The sequence below is a fragment of the Carlito syrichta genome, unplaced genomic scaffold (genome assembly GCF_000164805.1).
Source record: "Carlito syrichta isolate Samal-C Ts95f unplaced genomic scaffold, Tarsius_syrichta-2.0.1 Scaffold301784, whole genome shotgun sequence".
Taxonomy (NCBI): domain Eukaryota; kingdom Metazoa; phylum Chordata; class Mammalia; order Primates; family Tarsiidae; genus Carlito; species Carlito syrichta.
This window is the reverse complement of record NW_007245880.1, coordinates 517,957-539,926: the sequence shown is the minus strand read 5'-3', so window position 1 is coordinate 539,926 and position 21,970 is coordinate 517,957. Positions and strand designations below refer to the sequence as shown.

General features: G+C 40.8%; 1 protein-coding gene across 3 annotated transcripts in view; it reads right to left on the bottom strand.

The window, feature by feature from the left end:
• The window catches only part of TEK (TEK receptor tyrosine kinase), a 122,692-nt gene extending 102,130 nt beyond the window's left edge, over positions 1-20,562 (bottom strand). For all 3 annotated transcript variants that reach the window (XM_008055229.1, XM_008055230.1, XM_008055231.1), the window contains exon 1: positions 20,071-20,562. In XM_008055229.1, coding sequence (XP_008053420.1) covers positions 20,071-20,122 — 52 coding nt within the window. In that variant the 5' untranslated portion in view covers positions 20,123-20,562. The remainder of the gene's footprint in view (positions 1-20,070) is intronic.
• Positions 20,563-21,970: the final 1,408 nt, after the last annotated feature.

Below are 21,970 nucleotides of genomic sequence, written 5' to 3'. Positions count from 1 at the left end.
TGTGTTATATCTAAGTGATAAGAGGAGGTCCAGGGATAAGAGAAAAGCATCTGTTTCAGGCATTACTCAACAATATGACAGCATCAGAAGACCTAGATTAGCTCTGTGACTTCACTTCCCATGGTGTTTCTTCTGGCTTATAGTCAATGATCCTGTGATTGAGAACTCTGTTTTCCTCTCTCTCTGCTACCATCATACAACAGAGCATATACAACTGTGATTGTGTTTAAAGATAATAGTTACCAGATATTTAAACCAAACTACCAAACTTGTCTCTCTCTCAATCTCTTTCTCTCTGACTCTCTCTCTCCCTCCTTGCCCTTCTGTTTTGACACATACATATGAGAGGGGACCCAGAATTAACTTATTTTAAAAACTGTGTGTTTATTCCTACATATTTAAACTTCAGTCACCTTCAAACTACTCTTTGTTTGCTGCAATATACCTATCGAGACACTTTTTCCACTGCTCAAAACAGTTTTTGAGCTTGTCAATTTCAAGGCCTTTTAGTGTTTCTGCCTTATTTTGTTTCACTTCTTCTACACTGGCAAAACATTTCCCTTTGGGGATTTTTTTTCATCCAGGGAAACAAATACACACAAAATTGTTCTGAGCAATATCTGGTGTAGAGAGGGTGTGGAATGAAGGTCGTGCCGATTTTGGTCAAAAACTGCTGAATACTCAGAGCAATGTGGGCACCCATATGAAATCGCCAAAAAAAAATTTACTAAAGAAGACTGCAGCCTCTCACAGCAACAGTAGCTGGTACACTGATGCTAGTGAGTTCCTAGAACACTTGCCTAGCAGGGAAAGCCTGTACTACCAGGGGCCCTTCCTCCAAAAGATAATTTTAGGGTTTTTTGAGTCCTCTTTGTATAGGTTTCTCTCAGCATTAAGAAGCACATCTGTTAACTTTGGTAACTACAGAGTTCCTATTATTATAGTTTTTATTCCTAAACTTTTAAAATCTACTAAATAATGTGGAAGAAACATTTATCACTGTGTCTCCTTGTTCTTCCTTCAATAGACCATCTGAATGTCCCAATAAAAATGTCCAGGGAAGATATTGTCTCTGGAATCTTTTTTCTATAATACTGCTTTAATTAATGCAATAATCTTAAACACTGAATGCACTTAAAATAGATAGCAATTCTGATAAATGTGGGTCCTTTTACAATCATTTTCATCCTGTTAGGTGATACTGATTTAAGAACAATAATCATCAAAGAGTATCTCTCAACTATAAAATAATTTAGTTAATAGTCTTATTAGAACAATTCTGAATATAAATTATTTAAAAATATATATCCTTATTGTGAAATTTTTTTTAAACACTCAATCCACTCTATCCAAATACAGTGAGAAGAAATGGTTAGGAACACTTTAACCCTTGTTAACATTTTTGGTATACAGCCTTTATTTTTTTCTAGAATATTTATAGAAAGAAACAACAGAACCCAAAATATATAGCCTTTCCTAGGTTGAAATCAAATGCTATTTTTTAAAATTCTGAATGTTTACTTAATTTTATCATAACTTTTTGAAGGCTCTTGGTTTACACTGCCAAATTTCTTTCTAAAAATCTGCATTGTGTGAGAGTGAACATTTCACCGACCCTGACCATGTGTTATCGAATAGTCTCACTTGTTTTTAATCTTTACTAGTTTGACATTGAAATATGAGATCTTGTTTTGATTTTATTTTAATCTGTTTTAGAGGGTGAACTTTTTCACATGCTCAGAAGTCATTTGTATTTCCTCCTTTTGTGAATTATTTGTATTCCCCTTTTTCTATTGATGTATGATTTTTTCCTATCAATTTAAATGAGCTTTTTTTAAACAAAAGTATTTTAATCTTTTATTTACCAGATTCATTGCAAGTATTCTTCTCTTTTTTTTTTTGCCTTTTAATTTTGCTTATTGTTGGATTAACAATTTAAAGATTTATATAGCCAAGTGATTTTTGTTTTTGTGGCTTCTTCCATTGTTTATAAACTTAAGAAGTACTTCTCCATATGAAAATTCAAAATATATTCACTTTCATCACCTTTCGATGGCCTAAGATTTTTTATAATTACCTTTTAATTTATTTGGAATTTATTTTGGTGTGTGTTAGGAGATGAGTTTTTTAAGTAATTTTTTTTTTTTTTGAGTCAGAGTCTCACTCCATCGCCCAGGCTGGAGTGCAGTGGCAGGCTCACAGCCACCCCAGCATCAACCCGCTGGGCTCCAGCAAGCCTTCTGTCTCAGCCTTCCAAGTAGCCAGAACTACAGGCATGCACTACCATGCTGGCTAATTTTTTAATATGTTGTAGAGACCAGGTCTCACCAAGGTGCCCAGGCTGGTCACGAACCCCTGGGCTCAGGCAATCCTCTCACCTCCGCCTCCCAAAGTGCTGGGATAGCAACTCTCTTTTCTAAACAGACAACTAATTTTTCCCAGAATGGTTATTCTTCTCCCTACTGATTTGTGCTCTTCATAAGATATTGAACTTTTATATAAACTCAGGTCTGGTTCTGGTCTTTCCAGTCTGTTGACCCACGCATCCAAGTTCTTGGGATGGTGCACTGTTATTATAGTAGTATACTCCACTTTAAGATACAGTAGAGCTGTTCCTAAGACATCACTCTTTCAGAATTTTCTCAGCTATTCTTTCTGCTTATTCTTCAAGATAAAATTTATAATTACTTTGTTAAGTTCAAAGCCAAAATTTTTGGAAGATTTATGAGAATTATTAGAAAGCAATGTATAGAATTTTTGTGGTGAAATTTATAAAACCTTGCTGTGAAATAGGTAAGATACAATAATGAAAATTGCATATCAATTTTATGGAGGAAAGCATTACAAAGACATCTCTTTCCCCAGAGTCATCAGTTTAATGGAAATGTATTCATTTATCAAATATCTGGTGTGGCTAGAGCCTGGGTTAGGCTCTTCAGAAACTGCAGAAACCATGGATCATGCTTCTAAGATGAGAAAATACTTATTCTATCAGGAATGACTGCCAGAGGCAGTGATAGGGAGTGGCAAATCTGGGAGCTTGTACTTTTGTATTATTTGTGCTAAAATATGGAGGCAATATTTTACTGGGTGAATATTGGGATAAGGACTTGGAGCAGAGAATGGAAGATGGAGTAAAAACTGAAAACTATGCTTGACTAACCATACAAGACTTCTGCTAAGATTTCCAGAGGAAATGGGGTTGGATGGCTACCTGGTTTGTGTTTTTCAGAGCAGTATATGCAAGTGGTGATGCAGGGGTGGGAGGGGTGTGTGCAAAAGTGGAATTGTCTGGAATAGTAAAGGTAGTGGAAGAAAGGGAGGAGAGAGAACTGAGTTGGCTGGGAACCGGAAAGGAATTTAGTCATAGGAATTTAAAGATGTCTACTCATTAATTTATTAAATTTGCACACTGTACAACACAAATCATCTCTTTCTTTGACCCACTGAACATTCTGTGTTACTCACTAACACTGTGGAGTTGAGTCTGTGTTACATTGATTTGGTATCTCAGAGTGTTGGGTCTTGTCATGGGTGTGGGTTGGGAGAGGTCTGCTTCAGAAAATCCAGTCAAATCGTGGTTATACTATACAATGATGGAAGCTGAAGTCCTTCCAGCCAGCCACTAACCCCAATCTGGGTAATCTGGCTACATCTAAGCACATACTTATATCCCTCCATGCTCCCATCATCACTGTCTCTTCTGTCAGAAATGCCCTCTTGTGTCTGAAAGTCTGATTTCAGTTAGTAGAACCTGATTATCTGACACTGAACCAATCTTTCTCTTATGCATGCTGCATTGCGCTGTGTTTGTGCTGTACTTCTATGGAAATCTTACTGCAGTCTGAGTTGTATAGTCATTTGTATATACAGTCCAGTCTCATTATTTACAGACTCTGTATCTGTGAATTTGTCTACTGGCTAGAATTTGTGTGTAACCTCAAATTCAATACTGGCAGTGCTTTCCAGTATTTGAATACTGCACAGAGTCCCCGGATACACAGGTTCTGAGCTGAGGTGGGACAAGGCATCCTTCTGTTCAGCTCTCACACTGTCAACACATGTCCTTTTTGTGTTATATTTAGTGATTTAAATATTTGCATTTTATGCTTTATTTTGGCAATTTCATCATTTACGATGGTTCCCAAATGTAGTGTTTAAGTGCTGTGCGGTGTTCCTAAGCACCACAAGGCTGTGATGGGTCTCCAGAGAAAATACATGTTGGATAAACTTGGTTCAGGCAGGAGGAGCACTGGCTATAAGTTCAATGTTAACGAATCAGCATGTCGATCAAATGGTTTGCCTTTAAACCAAAACCTACAAAAGGGTTATATATGACTGTTGATTAAAATGTTGTGGCCAGAGGTTTGCAGGAGCCTGTGTTCTTGGTTTATAGAACACAATTACCATATATAACAGGAATCTACTGTATGTCTAGCTGCAACTGACACCCCAACAGAGCCTCCCTAGAAGCAAGGCTCTGTGTTTTATTTGTTCATATCTGCTAAGTATCTGACCCAGTGTCAGGTACAGAATAGGAGATCAAAAAACATTTGTAAAATAGAAAGGGTTGGAAAGAAATGAGATGTGTTGAGGGAGCATGGAATGGAATGGAATAACATTTAAACAGATTATCCGAGACAAGGTAGCCTTAAGAGCAATTACCCTGGTAGCATAGGAAGAGATTTTTAAAAATAATGATGATAGCCAATATTATTGAGCCTTTGTTATAAGCCTGTATTTTGCTAAGCACTTGATATGCTTCATATCATGTAATTTTCACAACGCTTTAATGAGGATATCATCATTATCCTCCTCATACAGAAAGGTGAAACAGAGCCGGGCTCGGTGTAATCCCGCACTTTGGGAGGCTGAGGTGAGTGAATTGCCTGAGCCTGCGGGTTCGAGACCCGCCTGGGCAACTTGGCGAGACCTCATCTCCACAATAAATCAAAAATTTGCCGGGTGTGGTAGCGCGCACCTGTAGTTCCAGCTACTTGGAAGGCTGTGGCTGAAGGATCGCTGGAGCCCAGCAGGTCGAGGCTGCCGTGGCCGGGAGCGTGCCACTGCACTCCAGTCTGGGCGACAGAGTGAGACTCCAACTCAAAAAAAAAAAAAAGGAAGGTGAAACAACTCACTTAAGGTCACATAGCTACCACATTGTTGAATGGGGCTTCAGCTCAGATTCATCCACCCCAGAGTCTGTGTTCTTAACCACCTAGACATACGGTGAAAATGTGGATTTGGTAGGGGTTATAAGCCATGAGTTTCATCAGAAAGTGATTTCTAGAAAATAAAAAAGGGGGCCCATGATAAGTGCTGGTTTGAGTCACTGGCTCTCCACAGCCTTAATGGAAAGACAAGGATGTAGCTAAAGGTGATTTTTTTTTTCCTGGCTGGCAACAACACTGTCTTTTGTTTGATTCCAGAAGCAGCTGGCACAACTCATGTATTACTCATGTTGGAATCATATTTTGTGGCTGGTTTATGTATTCTAGAGTCACTTAGTAGTCAGGGCTGTGTCTAGGCCTATTGGGAGCCGCTGAATGTGACTGAGCTTCTACAGCTGTTGTGTGTTTCTGACTCCAGCTCCACACCTCCTGGCAGATAGCTTGTGTAAAAATCACTGCCTATGCTGGGTATGAAATACACAGGGCCCAGAGGGCTGGAGGGACCAGGCAGCACAAAGCAAGCTCATGCTGCCTGGAGCCTGGTGTCAGTGCCTATGAAGCACTTATAAGAGAAAAAATAATTTGTATGATCTGAGGATTCTTCAGAAGGTCACTCCTTCAAACCCTTCTGTGGAGGGAGAAGGACTTATGCTAGCCCAACTTGTGAAGTCACAGATCCACTGTTGGTGAGCCCAATCATGCACAGGTAGTGACAGCTAAATGGATAAAATTAGTGACAATGCTAACACTTACTTTGTGTTTTCTAATTTTGAGCATTGTTCTAAATGGCTTCCATGAATTAACTCACTCTTCCCTAAAAACCCACAGCAGGTACTTTTTTTTTTTGGAATTGGAGTCTCACTCCATCATCCAGGGTAGAGTACAATGGCATACTCATGGCTACCCAAGCAATGACCTGCTGGGCTCAGACGATTCTTTCACCTCAGACTTCCAAGTAGCTGAAACGATAGGCACGTGCTACCACACCTGCCTAATTTTTTGATTTATTGTAGAGATGAGATCTTGCCAAGTTGCTCAGGCTCTCCTCAAACCCGTGGACTCAGGCAATCCTCTCACCTCAGTCTCCCAAAGTGCTGGGATTATAGGCTTGAGCCATCGCGCTCAGCCAATAGGTACTATTAGGATGTATATTTTATAGATAAAGCCAAGTACTTGTACCACAGTACAAAGCTAGTAGTTGTTATAGCAGATTGAATTGTTGGCCCCAACTCTTTCACTTTCTTTGCATCCACATATGTGCTTTGGCCTCAACGTGGGCAAAATGTACTTCCCAGCCCTTGACTTTGGGCTTGGCACGTTACTTTGGGAGTGACAGCTGGTTCTGAGACTAGGCCTTAAGAAGCCTCACTTACTTATTACTACTTGGACACTGTGTGTTTCTAATCTCAGTAGGACAACAACATGCCCTAGTAAATCTACTGATCCAAGAAGGATGACATGAGCAGGGTCATCTAGAAAACCCACACACATACACAGAGCAAGAAGCAGAGTCCTCCAGCTGTGCCAAGCATAGGTCAGCTGAATTTCAAATAAGCCAAAAACACATTGAGTAATCATCAATGTTGTTTTAGTCAATGAGTTTGGGAGTCTTTTTTTTTTTTTTTACAGCAATAGCTAATCAATACAGTAATGCTGCTAGAATGTAAGCTCAGGCAGTCTAACTACATAGGACATCCATTAAATTGTAATCTACATTGCTTTCCATTAATTCTTAAAGTGAAGAAACATGGCCTCTAGTTAGCTGAGTGAATCTGAGCAAAGTGCTAAACTCTCTGGGCTCATTGTCAGCATATGTGTAATGAGTAGGTTGAACCGAATCAGCATTTAAGATAGTTAGCTCCGCATAATGCTCAACTTAAAAAAAAAAAAAAGATGTGATATAAATCTCTCCTGCAATTGGAAGTCTGTGCAGATTCTTCAGAAACACTGGACTAAGCAATCTGTTTAGCCTTTGGCAGTCCTAATATTCTGTTACTCTAAGTAACAATTAGTATGTGGCCCCTCCGTGAAAACATCTACTCTTGTTATAGTGTATTTACTAAACTAAAACAATTTCCTTTTTTGTTGTTGTTAGTTCAAGTAATCTGGAAACCACATGCAGGGGAAGGAGAGATATCTTTGATGGAAGAGGCCTTTCCCTACTCCCTTCAAACCCCTGCATAGCCTTTTAGCACCTTGAATCAATGATGGCAGAGAGAAGGACCTGACCTCTTCTACTTCCAGTTCACCCTACAACCAAGCTTACAGGAAAGCACACGAAAACAGGAACCTACCAGAACATGAGACATCTCTCAAAAAGGAATCCATGCTTACCTGTTCCATCCCCTCACCTTCTGTCAACGCAAGTCCTGCCCATTCACTGCAAATAGTTTTAGCCTTTTAGCACCTTGAATCAATGATGGCAGAGAGAAGGACCTGACCTCTTCTACTTCCAGTTCACCCTACAACCAAGCTTACAGGAAAGCACACGAAAACAGGAACCTACCAGAACATGAGACATCTCTCAAAAAGGAATCCATGCTTACCTGTTCCATCCCCTCACCTTCTGTCAACGCAAGTCCTGCCCATTCAACTGCAAATAGTTTATAACAACACCCAACTGTCAAATTCTCTAGTCTCTCTCCCTATCCTGCTCTTGCCTCTACAACTTTTGGACATGGCTGAAGCTCCCTCCTCCCTTGGCTCATCCTTTCAGGACCCTCAGTCTCCTTTTCCTCTCCCCTTTGATGCAGATGTTTCCAGACCTAACCTGCTATTCTCCTCTTGTTCTCCAGACAGGCCTGGCCCAGCTCACTCCCTCACACAGCTTCATCCTACATCCTGGAAACTCCCATCAGTGTCTCTCTCCCTGCCCACTCAGCCAATCTCAAACCAAATGATCTTCCCAACCCATCTTCCTGGCTTTAATCCCTGCCACTTTCTTCAAGGTGCCCTATAGTGTAGCTGCACAGAGCACCACATGCATGTTTTGCAAGCTTTTTATCCCACATTTTTCACGTTCTTCCCTCTGCCTCAAATGCCTCACTTCCACTCCTGATTTTCCACAATTCATAATCCTGTTCACCCTTCTCAGTGCCACCCTCTTGGTGAGATCCCTTTTCTCTCTGAGGTTTACTCACTCCAGCTTCCATGTTTCCATCTGCCTTTATCAGGGCAGGGTTTCTCACCCACCAAACTGCAAGCCACTTGAGGTCAGGTGGCTCTCTCAACTACCTTTGGAACTCCAATGCCCTAGCAAATTCATAGAACATAGAAAGGGCTCGATAAATGTTTGCTTCAACGAATGAGCAGATCTGACCAACCATTCCTCCACAGATGGGCATTATCACTGGTCTGCTGACTGTCAGACCTTTTGTGAGGAATTCCTACTGCTGTCCCCAAGGAGTAAACTAAGTCTTTTTCTGTCATTGTACTAACAAATGTCTATTTTCCAGGTTTCTTGGTATTAGAGTTCAAGACAGTCCTTTGAGACAGGTTAATCATTATGAGACTCTGTCTCACTTGTTCATGTCACTAGGATAATATTAATTATATGCCCAAATTGCTTTTATATTATTCATTTAGACATACATGCAAACACATCGTCGCTTCTAAAAAGGACAGGACTCAAGGACCTAACTCATCTGGTTAAAGCAGTGTCTCCCCAGCTGCAGTCGTTCATGCATCACATTTGTGATTCTCACTGATCCTACATGCTACTTGCACAATTTTTTTCATGACTATTTTATTAGAATTAGCTCACCTTTTTTTCTTAGCCTCATATTAAGCAAGAATATTCATGAATTCTCATGACTGATATGATAAACACACATCTATCTATCTATCTAGATAGGTATATATATATATATATACAAAGATATGTTTAATTAAATATATTCTCCTAAGCACCACATAAAATCATCTTGCAGGCCAGTAGTAGTATAGATCATATATTTAGGAAAACACTGGCTCAGAACATTTAACCCAAAGCAGAGCTTTATTTATGTATTTATTTATTTACTTATTTTTTTGAGTTGGAGTCTAATCTATCACCCAGGCTACAGTGTAGTGGCATGCTCACAGTCACCCCAACATTAACCTGCTGGGCTCTGGCGATCCTTCCACCTCAGACTTCCAAGTAGCCGGAACCATAGGCACATGCTACCATGCCAGGCTGATTTTTTATTTATTGTAGAGATGAGGTCTCGCCAAGTTGCCCGGGCTGGTCTAGAACCCGCAGTCTCTTGCAGTGCACTCGCCTTGGCCTCCCAAAGTGCTGGGATTACAGGCTGAGCCACCAAGCCCAGCCAGAGCTATTTATTAAAGCATTTCTCTGCCAGCCAGTGTACTTTCTTAGGTCCTGGAGATACTGAAATGCCAAACACATCTCAAAGCCCAGTGGGCGAAACCAGCCAGTAAACTGTCCATTGTGATTTAATGACAGAGATAAACACCAGGTGCCGGTGTCTGAAACCTCTTGGACACCAGTGCAAACTCCCCACCCCAGCCCTCATGCTAGCTGCTTCTGTAGGGGCCACTTCTGAGTTTTGAAGAGATACAATCACAAAGTAGCTCACCCAGAGCTCGTTCAAGTATATCTCATTTCCTCACCCACAGTAACCTGCTGGGTTCTCACGTCTACGTAACCCTTGAGCAAAGCAGGGAAATAGCAGTGGAGGAATGCTTCCCTCTTTCATTCCCAGGTGAACAGTTTTAAGTGGCTGCTTGGCAAGTTTGGCACACCAGGTTCCTGCAGCCGCCATCGACTTGACAATGCACCCTTATACAGTTTCACTCCTCTAGTCCCTCAGCCTTGCTCCCTGGGACCATTATTTCAAATAATCTATCTGCACATATGCCTTTGCCCTCAGGTCATATTTTTGCCTCAGGCTAGGGCAAAATCCATAGGCTAACCCATGCAAGGATTTTAAGGAAGCTCGTCTTGGAAGAAATGACACCTGAGTTAAACCTCTAATCATGAATAAGTCAGGCATGTAAAGAAAAGAAGGGGAAGACAGCATTCAGGGCAGAGGAAACAGCATACACAAGGCAAGAAGGCCTTAAAGTGAATGTTTGGAGACTGCCAAGAGCCTGGTATGACTGGAGTACACCTCCCTTGGAGAGTGATAGCCTGAGCATCACATGAAGTGTGTGAGGAAGACAAAGCCTGGTTCCTGGAAAGCTGCTGGCCACAACCAGTGGCCATCCCACTCTCCTCTTTGATTCTAAAGTGGTAGCAATGAACATTTAAATAGGTGGATGTTTAAATCAACCCCAAAGAACTGGAAAGTGCTTTCCAGATACAAGGGGTATTGGGCACAAAGTAGAATTGTGACTAAAGGAAAATGAAATTAGAGGAAAGATATGGTGAGATGGGGGCAGAGCTATTCTCTCTCTCTCTCTCTCTCTCTCTCTCTCTCTCTCAGACACACACACAATTCCAGGATGGATCCATCCAAAATCCAACAACAAGCTTAATCAGAAGTGAGGCAGATTCTACTGGATTCAATAAACTGTTAAGAACTAGGAATCAATATGTTGTGGATAAATGAGGTAGGGAACTACAAATGACAAATCATCCTAGAGCCTCTGTTCAGTCAAGACCCAAAGAAGAAAGGACATTGGGGACTGGCAGGATCAAAGTAAGGAGCCCCATCTTGCCAGTTGGTTGAGCCACAGGAAGGAATTCCCCCAGCTGACTCTCCAGATTTTTAGTGGAAGCCTAAGAACCTAGGCTCTAAGTTTCTCTGTCCTCGTCCCTGCCACAAAGCCAGGTTTACTACACCAAGGGAAGCCAGGGAGCCTCATCTGCATGGCATGGAATAGGAGTTGCCTGTAGAAATCAACATTATTTTACATTGTGGATGGAAATGTGCTTTGAAAGGACAAGCATAAGACAACATAAGAAGCGCCAGCTTGGTTTATAAGCAAACCTTAAGAATATCTGATTTGCCTTGAGGACTTACCATTTACCTACACAGTTCTAAGAACTTTTAAGTAGTGTATTTTAAAATATATTTCCCCAAACCACATGAATAAGTCCTGTTAGTGCCATTTTCCAGGAACCAGCCTGAGGCGACCATAAAACCCTAGTAAGAAGACCACTACAGTAAAGAGTCTTAAAGAGCCCAGGATTTGGGTTCAGGTCATTTTCAGTTTAACTCTTGTCTCCATCATTTCCTACTGAGACATGTGCTCAATCAGGATGATTCACTTTCAAGAGACAGAAGCCAACTCAAAATAGCTCGGGCAAATAAAAGAAACTGGCTCACTTAACTGGAAGAGGCAAAGATGGTCTCTAACCTAAAATCACCGGGCCGAGGGCTCAAATACTATTAGTGTGCCTATCTTGGATCTTTTCTGTGTTACTGGTCTCATTTTCTCCCACTAAAGACCAGTTCCTTCAAGTGGCCAGGAAACCTGGTAGTTCTAGGCATACAGTGTCCTTAGTGAAGAAAAAGGGCATCTTGTTTTCAAAGTCCTCATCCATTCCAAGGGAAAGACTCTAACTGGCCTTGCTGGGCTGTGCATTCTCTATTTGAACCAACAGCTGTTGTTAGATGCGATCAGTGACTGGCAGTCCCATCAGAGCCACATGGAGGAAAACCATGGCAGCTTTTAAAAAGCAAGGAAGTCAGGTAGCCCAGAAAAATGGATGTCCACTATATTTTAACCTCAAACAAATCACTTAAACTTTTCTTGAGCCTTGGTTTCCCCATCTATTACAAAAATGAATAACACTTATTGGGTAAGGTGCTGTGAGATATTAAAAGTCATACTAAACAACCTGGCACATAGAGGCATTCAATCTAGTCATTTTAGCTGTTACTGGTACTATTAGTGTTTTGTAGTTGCTTTTGACACAGGGATCGTAATCTGAAGGCCATCCCAGATTCCCAGATGTCGACTGCACTCCTGTCCCTAGGGTGGAGTCTCCTTTGGCTCTGCAGCCAGACGCCTTGCACAACCCAGGCCCTGTGTGCCAAGGTTAAGCTGGTTCACCGTGCTACAGCCACGGAGCAGTGAGTGCCTCCCCAGCCCCAGCAATGTCAATAGTGCCTTCCTGACTCCGCCTATTGTATCTGGAGGAAAGTGGCTGGGCATTGTCTTCCAGTGCTCCCCCCAGGAAGCATGATATCACCCTCTAACAAAAGCGGGAAAGCTGACAGATCTGCTGAGATGGGTGTGACCCCCCCACACACCTCACTGGTCAAGCTCTGGGCAAGGGGCTGTAACAAGCAAAGAGCAAATGGCAGCCATCCCTGATGCCTCTCAACTCGGTGCCTGACTGGCTCCTTTGGCTGGCCTTTAACTTGTCTCCTTCCCTTTGTCACACCACACCGTGTTAGACATGGAACCACCAGGCTATGGGAACGCACTCCCTCTAATCAGCAGATGTGTTGAAAAGAGTCAGGACTCTTTCCATCTGGCAGATTCCCGTCTTCACACCTGCTCCTGCAGCCCTTGGGAAGGAACACCAGGAGATGGATAATCAGATTCCTGAATGGACAAAAGGAGGCAGTGGGGGTGGGGGCTCAAGGGAAGCAGTCATGGCTAGATCTAAAAATCATCCTGCACATGTGATGTGAGTTAAGGAATCGTCTGGCCAGATGGGTGGGAATAGAGTTATCAGTCTAAAATTACAGAAATAAGGGAGGCAACTTTAGACATTCCCTTTCCTGAAGGCGAGGAGTGATGCCAGCCACTCCTCTGACACTCTTTCCAGGTCTACTTTGGTGATACTGTCCACGCAGCTGGCTCTCTGCAATAACACATCTGCAGGCTGATGCCCCATGCCAGACCCAGAGGCGATCTCACTGCTGCTTCCATCTTACTGTCTTCTAAAAATTCTTTTTCTGTAGCTACCACCAAAGCAGTTCTCTAAAATCCCAGGAAAGGAATCTGACTAGTTTTGCTTCTCCTGAAAATTCCCTACCTGTTTCTTCATCATATCCTTGACTATCTCCTCTTTTTTGTTGTTGTTGTTGTTGTTGTTGTTGGAGTCTTACTCCATCTCCCAGGCTGGAGTGCAATGGCCAGCTCACGGACACCCCAGCATCGGCTGGCTGGGCTCCGGCGATCCTTCCGCCTCAGCCTTCCAAGTAGCCAGAACTTCAGGCTTGCGCTACCACGCCCAGCTAATTTTTGGATTTATTGCAGAGATGAGGTCTCGCCAAGTCTCCCAGGCTGTTCTTGAATCCATGGGCTCAATCTCCTCACCTCGGCCTCCCAAAGTGCTAGGATTACAGGCTTGAACCACCAGGCCCGGCCCTTCTCCTCTTTTTTATCCCTTCACATGCGTCTTGGAACATATCCATGCCCGTGGCTGTATTTACCATAAGCCAAAGATTTCTATGTCTCAATCTCTTGCCCAATCCCCTTCTTCTGAACTTCAGATCCAGAGAGCCAGATTTTGTTAAATATCACCCTGTACATGTAACCTCAAAATCAGCATGTACAAAATAATTATTTGCTTCATCCCAACCTATCTCTAGCCCGTTCCTTCTGCGTGTTCCCAGCATGCTGAATGCTGGCACCACCACTATCCAAACCAGAATGTGAAGCAATGAGTATTCTCCTTCTTCTCGCTCAGGCTTCCATATGCAACTAATCACTGACTCCTGCAGTTTCACTTCCTAAACTCAAGACCCCTGTTAATTCCCACAATCCTCTTACCTGGAATATTAGGAAGTCAGGTTGGTCTCAGCCTACAGTCTCTGCCATGCTAATCCATCCCCCACACTATTATTAGAGTGAATTTTCTAAGACATAAATCAGATATGATAGAACAAATACCCTGCAGAATTTCAACATGTACAGGATGATGTACAAGCTACTTATAATGACCTACAAGGACCTTCTTGAGTCACACAGCACAATCCACAATTGCAAAGATGTGGAATCAACCTAAATGCCCATCAGCTAATCGGTGGATAATGAAAATGTTGCATGCATGCACCATGGAGCACTATTCCACTATGTAAAAGAATGAAATAGTGTCTTTTGCAGCAACTTGGATGGAATTGGAGAACATCATCCTAAGTGAACTAACACAGGAACAGAAAAACAAACACTGCATATTCTCACTTATAAGTAGGAGCTAAACTAAGGATATACAAAGACAGGGAATGGTATAATGGATGCACTGGAGACTCAGAAGGGGGAGAGGGGAGGGTGGAGGGACCAAAAAAATCACCTATCAGGTACAATGTACACAGGTAGGGGTGGTAGGTACACTTAAAGCCCAGACCAAAAGCTATTTGTACATCCCAAAGCTATTGAAATAAACTATGAACTTAGAAAGAAGAAAAAAATGACCCATCTTTTTTATATTCCTGGTCTCCAGTACAGTCTATGACCCAAAGTCAACCCTCAATAGGTCTTAACTTATTGAAAGGATCGATGAGGAAATGAATGAATGTTCAACTGACGTGCAATAACTCAATAAATGGCTACTAAATAGAAAATGTGTATCTGTTATAGGTAATATTCAACAATTGCATAATACCTCATTTTAAATAAAGCCCCGGATAAACCCACTTTTATGAGTGTATATTTTATCTCTCACACCTAAAGGGGAAAAAATTTTCTTTTAACTATATTTACAGCAAATATTTAACATAAGCTAACTTTTTGAGATGAGTGACTATTACAATGTACATGAAATTAACCTATTATTACTATTATTATTATTTCATTGTGTCTGAAATCCTTTCTACAGTGCTCCCTTTTTCTTTCAAGTCTGCTATAAAGCACCAACAGTTTCTTACTATGACCAGAAAACTCCATTCAATAAATATTACTAAGCATTAAAATACATGGAATAGTGAGAACCAAAAAGAAGCATTTGTTGTCAGAGATTTTAGCAGCCAGTTGGCCTCAATCTATGTGCCCAAACCTCAAAGACCCAACCTGCTTGGTACAGGAGTGTAGAAGTAGGAGAAGAACATCAGGAGGAAGAGATAGCCTAGACCAGTTGAGTTGAATTGAGTTTGCAGAATGGAGATGAAACTTGCCATTTCCAAATGGATGGAACAGCATAGACAAGAATCAAGAGGAAAGACTGTATAGACTGGAGAATGGGCCTGGCTGCAGCAGGCAAGCCAAGCAGGGATGAACACAAGCAAGAATGAATGGATGGGGGAGGGGAGGCACTGGGTAGCAGACCAAGTATTCCGGCTTGTTAAGTGGGGAGCGACCAGCACAGGTTTTGAAGGATTAGACTATGCTGAAGTTTTGTAAAGGAGACCGTGTCTACATCCAAGGGAAGATTAAATCAGTTTTGCCCAGTATGGTGATTCTTGTAGCAAGACTTCTGTTTTGATCACACAAACTTCAATTATCAAGAAAGTTCTTACTGGCAAAGCTCTGTACATGCATCGTCACATTCAATCCTTTTAACAACCCTGGAAAATGGTTATTTCACCCATAAAGGATGAGAAACCCGTGGCAGAAATTAAATAACTTGCTGTGATTATCCATTTTGGGTTTTGATGTCATCAGCCATGCTTTTAACTCCTTCTTCAGCTTGCCTACTGTTTTTGCTGGCAAAATCCTCAGGTCTTCAATGCTTAATGGATGTGCTCTAACCAGTAGATTTAAGTGAAATAATTACTATTTCTGATTTGGGTTTTATGTTTCCACTAATAGAACATATTTCAGCTTGTGTATACCTTTTTAGCAAGTAGGGTTTGTGTTGGCTCTCGTGAGTTTTGTGTATCCCCAAAACCTGGTGCCATTCACGAGAACTTTCAACAGACCAGGTTTCTCCCACATTAAACATACATTATTTATTTATTTATTTAAACCAAACACAGAACTTTATATTTACCTATTTTGCAATGGCATCTTTTAGTTTTAGTTCACCCTTTCAGCCTATATAAATCATGTTAAATCCTGATTCTATGTGCTAACCAGTAAACCATCCACAGGGAATAAACAGGTGACACGATTATGCAGCTATCTTTTGAGAGCCGGAGGCTCAGGAGATAAACTGATAATTTCAGAAGAATGTAGAGTCCACCCATCTAAATCCCCCAGAGGATATACATAGTCTTTTGAGATGGACTTGGAAGACTCCTACCCTCCTGGAGAGAGGTCTTAGAAGAACTGGACACTTCCAGGAAACTCAGGGCGGAGCAGAAAGGGAAATGCTTAGACCTCCCATAAGACAATGCTTGGAAGGGAGCATCTGTGAAAAAAGCAAAACTCCTCCCTCTGAGAATAATTCCAAGGGGTGTCTCTGATCCCAGCTTCCAGACCCCCACCCTTGATTACTAAGACCTGGCATTAATCGTCCAAGACCAGCACTAACGAGGAGGTTTCATCTGGGGTCACTTCCCTGACCTTATAACTGCATTTTTTTCTCTGCCATCCCAGACAAGATGTCCGCTGTCTCTGAATCCAGTTGTTATTCAAAATGTCAAATGACACAGGAAAGAGGTACGAAGACATGAGACCAGAGACTTCCCATTTGATCAGTGTTGATTATATAGGATATACTATAATAAAGCAGAAAGTGTCATTAATCTTCAGCTTGTTTCTCTGTATATACAACTCTTTAGAGAGAGCAGCCTAATAGTAAGGATAGGAAAAAGCTAGTATGATAGTGAGTAAGAAAGGACTAGTATGTTTATTAGAACTTGCTTGTAAGTTAAAATTGGCAATGATCTTCAGTTGAGAGAGGAAAGCTCCAGAATCTAGGAGGGTTTGTGGGAGGCTTCTAAAAGCTACATACCTTTTCCAGCCCTCCCATGGGTATCTCTGCCACCCAGAGTCACCTTCATTGAGGCAAATGTGGCATTTTTTTTTCAATTCGTGTGTTCAGAAGAAAAGGAATGAGAATTCACTGGATTAGAGAGATAAACCCACAAGCCATAAGACTGTTGCTCCATTGCTAAAGTCTACCAGTGGAATCTGGCTTAAAGAATAGGCTCCTGTACAACCTCTATGGAAAACAGTTTGGCAATTCCTAAAAGATCTAAAAATCGACCTCCCATATGACCCTGCAATCTCCCTACTGAGAATACACCCGGAGAACTCAAATCACTCTATGAAAAAGATACTTGCACGCGTATGTTTATTGCAGCATTGTTCACAATAGCAAAAACATGGAACCAACCATGCTGCCCATCAAAAAAGGACTGGATTTTAAAAATGTGATACAAGATGGGCTCGGTGGCTCAGCCTGTAATCCCACACCTTTGGGAGGCTGAGGTGAGTGGATTGCCTGAGCCCGTGGGTTCGAGACCCGCCTGGACAGGCGAGACCTCATCTCTACAATAAATCAAAAAATTAGCCGGGCGTGGTAGCGCGCACCTGTAATTCCGGCTACAGAGAAGGCAGAGGTGGAAGGATCGCCAGAGCCCAGCAGGTCGAGGAGCAGCCACTGCACTCCAGTCTGGGCGACAGAGTGAGACTCCAACTCAAAAAAATAAACAAAATAAAAAAATTAAATTAAATTAAAAATGTGATATATATAGATGATGGCATATTACACAGCCATAAAGAAGGACAAAATTATGAACGTCACAGCAACTTGGATTGACTTAGAGGCTATAATACTAAGTGATCTATCACAGAAACAATGAACTGAGTATCACTTGTTCTCACTCATAAGTGAACCTTGAACAATTATCGCAATACCATAAGAAAAGGAATTATAATTTCCAGTAGTGGGAAACTGCCAGGGTTAGGGGGTGGGGGCAGGATTGGCAGTCATGAGAAACTGCCAGTGGAGGGGAGAGGCACACCTCATCAACAAGGGGACCTGCATAATGAACATTGGTATACCTAACCCTGAATTGTATCCCACATCTTTAAAATTAAAAAAAAAAAAAAAAAAAGAACAGACTCCTCTGGCTATAGTCATGACCAAACTGGATTCTTATTGTTGCAGTTACCAAGCCTTGAGCATTTTTGGCTTAGAGTGAAAATGCAAGTTTTTGAGGCTTAGACTGAAAATGCAAGTTTGGGTCAACACAGCAAACCTACCTAAACCAACCCTGCGAACATCAACCTTCCTTTCCAACAAGAACATGACCTCCTTCCTCTCCTTGGTCCTCTCCCTCTTGATGTCAGTGCTGTTTTTTTTTTTTTTTTTTTCCTCAGGGAACTAAGGTCTAGACGTGGAACAACAGTTTTGGCCACATAGCCTTTTGTTTGATTTTATGACAGCTCTTCTAAGCCTATATTTCAGAGTGCCATAACATAGTCACTTTGGGGTTGGGGGGAAGTAACTTAAAACTGTTATGTCTGTGTATTATTTAACCTAAAAGTTACCTCAGAGAAACTAAGAACACGTGGGCTTTGCGTTACCATAATCCTCTGTATAGAAACAGTTCCTGATTTAATGTCACTGATAAATACGGCACTCAAAAAAAAAAAAAACTAAAAATTGAAGCATGATAATTATTTAAGGTGCATATTATTGGAGAAATTAACATTATTTCTACATTAATATAAATAATCTCTATATAAATACTGAAACCTTTCGAAATAATGTCTCATTTTCAACAATTTGTATTACACATTTTTTTTTTTTTGGAATTATGGAGTACATGTGAGGAGTTGTTACATAAGAATATAGCATGAAGGTGAGGTTTGGGCTTTGTAGTGAGCATAGTACCCCATGGATAGTTTGTATTCTTTATTCCCCCCCCCCATGATCTTACCCTTAAAATATAATTAATTTATCAATATATTGGTTGTTGAAAGCAAACTGAAGGGCTGTAAAACAAATTATATGCAATTCTGTTATCTAACTGGATTTGTACATTTTTTTGAACATTTAATAAAATATTTCAAACCTATAGAAAATGCAGAAATAATATAGCAGATACTTATGTACATTTGGATCAAATTCTATTACTATAATCTAGTCTGCACCCATTAAGTTCAGTAAATTTTCCCAAATTTATCTCCAATATCAATTACATTTTCATTATAATCATTAGAATGTTTTCAAACTGAAGAGGAAAGACTGGTGATGAAGATACTGTATTTGTTATCTGCAGTTCAGGTTTTGGTGATCCTTTTAGCCTGTATCTCATAGGATAAGTGAACTACAGAGGCACGTTACTATCAAGAGAATCTGAGCAATATGCAGCTAAACCTAAAAACATCCTGGCCAACCATCCTTAATTCTACAACTGATTTATTTTGAAACCTGTGCCAGTAATATTGGTAAGTGCCCAAATTTTCTCTTCATTGAACCAGTAAACACCTTATGATTACCACATGCCAATTACTTTTACTTCTTTAAAATAATTTTTTTTATTTAAAACAAAAATTACATAGCCTAAATCTCTCTGACCTTAACTATAAGAAAAAACAAAAAGGCTAGAATTTGACTGCTTTAATTAAAATAGGATTCGGATACAATCTCTTTAATAGAAAAGCAATTTTGTTCTTCTTTGACAATGACAATCTGTACATTGCCTTAAGTAGACCCTCCTAATTCTCAGCATAAATTTTATTTTTTTTAATTACTGAAGATTTTTCTTTGAAGCAGGTAAAATCAAGTTTCTTTCTTTCTTTCTTTCTCTTTCTCTTTTTTTTTTAGAGAAATGCTCCAGAATGAGGGGCAGGAAAATAATGTATGGTCAAATAATGTATGAAGCAAACCTCTTCAAATAAGATGATTTAATCAGTCCCCTAAGAGTCTGTAGCAGCACAGGAGGCAATCATCCAGAAGAGAAACTCAAGAAAAATCAGTTCATGCTGCAAGGACATTGCATTTCAATCCTTCCATATATTAACTGAAGAGTCTCAGAGAAACAGTGGCATTACTACAGTCACCCCTTGCTAACTGGCACTCATAAAAGTTGGTGAGAGAGCCCCGAAGTCATTACTCCTATTTTTTAAAACAATAAATTTAAAAAATAAAGTCAAACCTTACCAGAAAGGAGCAAGCTGACTCCACAGAGAACTAAGCCGGCTAAAGAGTCCATGCTTCCCCAAATCTCTCCATCCAGTTTCCGCAGATGTGCATGAGGTTCCAAGGATCCTTTCAAAAACCCACAGGTTGGTGACTTTCCATTCACACGTTCTACTAGTTCTTGTTTACAAGTCAGAGGCAAGAAGGAACAGCACAGAAGCAGGCTGTAACCGTCTCATTTCTGTATGAGCACAGGGAGTTTTAAGTTCCTTTTTCCTGTTTCCTTTGTAGATTAGGATGGGAAAGGCTGTATCTTAAAGGCATTTGGTATCAGCAGGGCTGGGGGCACTCAAGCCCTATCCCTCTTGCAATTCATCAAAATACTTATCTGTTGCTTCTGCTGCTTTTGCTGCTGCTGTAGGGATAGAGGAATTTTTGTTGGAAGTGTAGGTCCCGGTCAGCATTTTCAGAAACAATAGGGGTATCCTCTCATAGGCGGGAAACTGAGAATAACAAGCCCTCCACCTATGTATGGTATGCGATGATGACCAACCCTTCTCAGACCTCTAACAGCTCTCCCGGGGCCACTTGGGATCCCTGACAGAGGGGCTTTGGGGTGTGGGGTGCAGTTTGGGCTTTTGTTTTCTCGTTTTTAACCCACATGGTTTGAATTGAGAAAAGAAAGTTTCTATGATGAGAAAACACAACCTGAAAGGCAATTAATTTGAGTGAGCACCAGTGAGGTCAATGCTCAATGTAGCCACAAGAGACCAGAGTCCAAAGTTGTTAGCCTGTTTTCTTTCACACAGATGGCCTATTTGTTGGCCATGAGCCCAAAGATACCCAGTGCTACTGGCTATAACCTTAATTTTTATTAACAATTCATCAGAAGGTAATCTAATTTCTCAAAAAACTTGGCATAGAAGAATTTTAGTAATGAGAAGGATTTCATAGCTACTGAGCAACAGTGTTACAGAAGCAAATTATTTTCAAAAATTTTCAAGTAATCTGTGTAAAAAGCAAACATAAGACATTTGGTTGGGCTTAAAAAAAATAGTGCTTATAAGAGCAGAGGGAGTACATGGGCCAGAAGGAAAATAGGTATTGGAGTTATAACGTCTAAAATGGGATGGGAAACCCTAAATTTATTCAGGTGATAATTTCTCCACAATATGAATTATGACATTAGAATAGAGAGTAGCTAACTCTGGTCATCACCTGCCTTCTTGCCTGAGGAAAGAATTATACTCCTTTTCCTACCCAACACAGGAAAAGGCAGATGTTGCTAGTCTTGACCAACTTTTGTCCCAGGTTTTATCACATCCGTGATAATCTCGAGAACCAATTAATGTTTCCAGTCTGCTGGAGTAGAAAAACCCAGGTTCTGCCTACAGGCAGACCTGGGTTCAAATACTGAGACCGTCACACATGTGACCAAGGACAAATAACTTCATTTCTTTGAGCCTTGGCTTCAACTGCTGCAGAATGGCAATAATACCTCCTTCCTGGTTTTTTTGAGAGGATTAAATGGGGTTTAAAAATATGTAAAAACATCTGGCACCGTTCCTAGGTCATTGAAGTTTTTAATTAAATGTTAATAAGTTTATTTCCTTTCATTTTTTTCCATTCTGTCTTGATTTAGGTCCCCCAAGATCTTCTCTAATTCTCTAATTTTATGAGATACCACCGTAAAGAATCAGTGTAGGAGTTGGTCATTCTGGATTCTAGTCCCAGCTCTGCCATGATTTGTCTGTGAAGCCTTGGGCAAGTCATCCCCCATCTCAAGTCCTCAGGTTCCTCGGTTGTAAAATGAAGGATTTAAAATGGACATGACTACTTTTACTTTTGATTCTATCATCTCTTTTTTTTATATCAATATTTTTTATTATGATATTGTGGGGTACAGTTAAGGGTTAGGTAT